Here is a 3,833-nt window from a genome sequence, read left to right as displayed (position 1 = left end):
AAAACCGAGAGCACCCTCCCGGTCTAGAGTGATTTCAGCTTTTATTATAAGAAAAAGAAAGGCCTAAAGCAAGGGGGGCCGTGGGCCGAGCAGGAGCGTTCCCGTCGAGGGTGCTGCAGCGCCGGCGCTGGGTCTTCCTTTCAGCAGCGATGTAGCAATGTCCCTGATGTCCCAGATGGAGCGGCACAACTTCAGTGGGTCAGAAGCCCGCTTTTTATCCTGTTTTTTGTCCCTTTGGATTGATTTCTTTTTGGATCCTTATTTTGCATGAATGTTTAAGGCGCTTGATTGGCCCATTACAGTTCTGTCCAGGCTGGCTCATTTCGCTTGGGGGGTGGTGCACTTTACTTAGGTGTATTATGGTATGTTGAGTACCGTATGTCTTATAACTACCCTTTTAACCCCTTTTACAATATAATAACCAAACTAACAGTACATGCTTAACGATCTAGTAACTATTTTACAACAGTTTCTAACTTATTTTCAACAGGAAACACACACTTTTCTTTCTCCAGACAGGGCAGGTTTTGCATCCCGCTGCAAGGGATGGGTTTATTGCCCGGAACTGCTGAGCAGATCCACACGTGGTCAGCCGTGAAGGATTTCCTCCTGCAGCCCTGCGGGTTTTTGCTACTCTCCATGGAAGCGCCCCTCTACAGGTACCGTGCGCCCCCGCTGTTCCCTCACCCCTGTGACATTCCTCCCCGCCGGTGCACGCTCCGCTCTAGCGCTGCCTTGCCCTTTGTTTTATTCTAGAGAAAGGAAAAGAAAACACGGGCTGGGGAAAAACAACCCCCCGTACCTGATCCCTATATACCACAGTTAATCAAAACCTACCTACCTCCTTCCCGCTGCGTTCTGCCAGCCCGCACGCGCTATAGTGGAGGGCGGTGCGAGGGGCCAGCACCGCCCCCCCTAGAGGACAGCTACCGCATCGCCACCGTCCACCAGCACCGCCCCACTCTTAGCGTAGATTGAGCGACGGCGTAGTCCCACCTCCCGCCCTGCTCCGAGTGGCTGGCGGCGCTCAGGCGTGTTTCTCATTGGGCTCAGCGGTGGCCGGGATGTGCTTGGTAGGTTCCTCTGTTTCGGAGTGTAGGGTTGGTGGTAGACGCTCGTCGCTGTGGGGACTGGTCTGTCGTGGAGGAGCTGGATGGAGTGGGGGAGGCGGCGGGCGCTTCCGTGTTCTGCGCGCGGGCGGTGGAGGCTGCCCTGTCCCAGTGGTCGTGTGAGGAGCGGTTCTGAGGGAACTGGGAAGAGGTTTTTGGGGATTCTTGGGTGGTTTGGGAGGCGGGTGATTGTTTGACAAATAGAGGGACTATCTGAAGCGAGGCACGGGGTAATCCGGGGCGGGGGATAGGGAGGTTTGGGGTGGGAGGCAAATATAGCATCGTCTTGAAGGAGGAGGTTTGGAGGCGGGGGTTTTTGGGCAGGCCGAGGGTGTTTGTGATGGAAGGGCAAGTTCGGGGTTTCGGCGGTGTCTGATAGTAAATCACACGACTATGGCAAGGACGTGTTTTGTTTTTCCGATCAGGCTCTGAAATTGCTCCCTCGCCAGTAGGGTGGAGATAGCACGGGGACGCGTGTGTTTGTGAACATGGGGTTCCTCAGAGGACCTGAGGGGGTGGGGCTCATGGTTCTTTACTTAGGCTGTGTTTAAAAGCAGAAGTTGATACAAGTGTACGGTTTGTTATGTTATGAGGGGAAAGTGTTTTCCTGCAAATGGTATGCATAGCGCACTGCTAGGATCTGGCCTCCTGATCAATATCTTCCTCTAAGAGATACTGTGCAGTCCAGGGAAGTCCCATGAACGGCAGCTGGATGTTGGTGCACCACAGCCAGTGGTTTGTTTGAGTATAGCTGTAGAAAAATGTAATTGTACATACTTGTTTGAGAAGTAGAAGGTAAAAAACATCCAGAATTTTTTCTTTTGCAGAGTTATCAAGTGAAGCCTCTGCTTTGTCAGGACCCTGTTCAGCATCTCCATGTTTTCCCATCTGTCTGATCTGAGAAAAAGTTGGGGCTGTGTGTTTCCAATAAGCTTTTGTTTGTGACTCTGAAAAGGACAGGTGTGTATCCTTCAAGAAATAGAGGTACAGACTAAATGGATCTAAAGACAGCAGTGTTCAACGCAGCTCGTGATGGCAAGCTGTGTCTCCTTTCCAAGTTACTGGCAAGCAAAACCAGAGAAGAGGTGGCCTTACTAATGTCAGAAAAAACCAACGGTGCCACACCACTTTTGATAGCGGCCCGTTATGGGCACATTGACATGGTGGAATACTTGTTGGATTATTGCTCTGCTTCTATAGAGATTGGTGGTTCAGTTAATTTTGATGGTGAGATCATTGAAGGCGCTCCACCATTATGGGCAGCATCAGCTGCTGGACACTTGAAGGTGGTTCAGTGTCTGTTGGATCATGGTGCATCTGTCAACAACACAACTCTAACAAATTCAACTCCGCTTAGAGCAGCCTGTTTTGATGGTCACTTGGAAATAGTAAAATACCTTGTGGAGCACAAAGCAGACTTGGAAGTATCAAACCGTCATGGGCATACATGCTTGATGATCTCATGTTACAAAGGCCACAAAGAAGTTGCTCAGTATTTACTTGAAAAAGGAGCTGATGTTAACAGAAAAAGTGTTAAAGGTAAGTTTCTTTTTTTTTTTTTTTTTGTAGTAAATAGGAGTGAAGTTACTCATATTCTTGAGGAGGATGACATCCAAAATATTCCTCTAGTCTCACAATGTGAATGTATTTTCCAGTAAGAGATGAAGTGTATTTAGCTGTTTTTACAATTTTTTTAGCGTACTCATTTAATAGTGGCTATAAAATGTAATTCTAAATTGATACACTTTAACCTAAAGACTTTGCGTTTATGCAGGTGCAGAGTTGACTTTTGCTGAGAACTATTTCTAGCAGGTTTGTACAGTAATAATAATGTGAGCATATATTGTGTAAAATTTAGGATGTTTTTCATACTGTTTCTTAACAAACCGAATATGCTGTATGTAAAATTTACCTGTGCCACTAAGACTAGAAAAAGGAAAGATGCATAAAGGAGAATAATTATTTTCTACTTTCTACATTGGAAATGAATAATCACTTTCCTCTTTACTCCTCCTCTCCCTCAAATTCCTGAATCCTTTTGGACCTTTTTTCAATGTTAGTAGACAAAAATGTATTTTAGGATTAAGGAGATGAAGCTTCCTGTGACTGATTGCAACAGAATGACTTACAGTGGTGCACAGATCACAAAGAATATCTTTGCATTGGTATACAATTATCCTGACACATTGTTCAAAGTGAAGACTTATGTCCTTTTTGCCGTGATTATATTTATGTGGACCTCTTATTCTAATTGCTGGCTTTTGTTACATCTCAAACTTATATGTGACTATGATATTGGCCTAAAAAGCATGTTGATTATTGCAGGTTATGGTTAACTTTTTTAGCTCATTGAGCCAGGATTGTGTCTCAGCAGCTTATTTTTTAACAAATATGTTTATTAATAATATATTTCCTAATAAAATGTTCTGTAGCATATTACTTCAGTTGCCCTCTTCCAGCTAATTACAATTTTAACAGTATCATATACTTCAAGTATATTTTGACAGAAATACCTGTAGGTCCTTGGTTACTGTTACAGTGTGAAGCAGTGTCCTGTCTTGGCTTTCCCACTTCCCCTGTCCCCTCTCCCTGCCTCCTGCTGAGAGCTGTCCATCAATCTCAGAAGGTCAGCAAAGCGTCGTCTGATAGGTGAAGTTCAAAAGATGCCTCTCAGCCCTGGGGACAATTGGGCCATCCAGGTGTCATTTGTCTCCTGAGCCCCCC

General features: G+C 45.8%; 1 protein-coding gene across 1 annotated transcript in view; it reads left to right on the top strand.

Moving 5' to 3' along the window:
* Positions 1 to 990: 990 nt before the first annotated feature.
* The window catches only part of LOC102039568 (protein fem-1 homolog C-like), a gene marked incomplete at its 3' end in the record, with an annotated part of 40,941 nt that continues 38,098 nt past the window's right edge, over positions 991 to 3,833 (top strand). The window contains exons 1-2 of the mRNA XM_005431280.3: positions 991 to 1,073; positions 1,937 to 2,648. Coding sequence (XP_005431337.1) covers positions 2,105 to 2,648 — 544 coding nt within the window. The remainder of the gene's footprint in view (positions 1,074 to 1,936; positions 2,649 to 3,833) is intronic.

This window comes from Geospiza fortis, unplaced genomic scaffold, assembly GCF_000277835.1.
Source record: "Geospiza fortis unplaced genomic scaffold, GeoFor_1.0 scaffold421, whole genome shotgun sequence".
Taxonomy (NCBI): domain Eukaryota; kingdom Metazoa; phylum Chordata; class Aves; order Passeriformes; family Thraupidae; genus Geospiza; species Geospiza fortis.
This window is presented reverse-complemented; position numbering and strand designations above follow the sequence as displayed.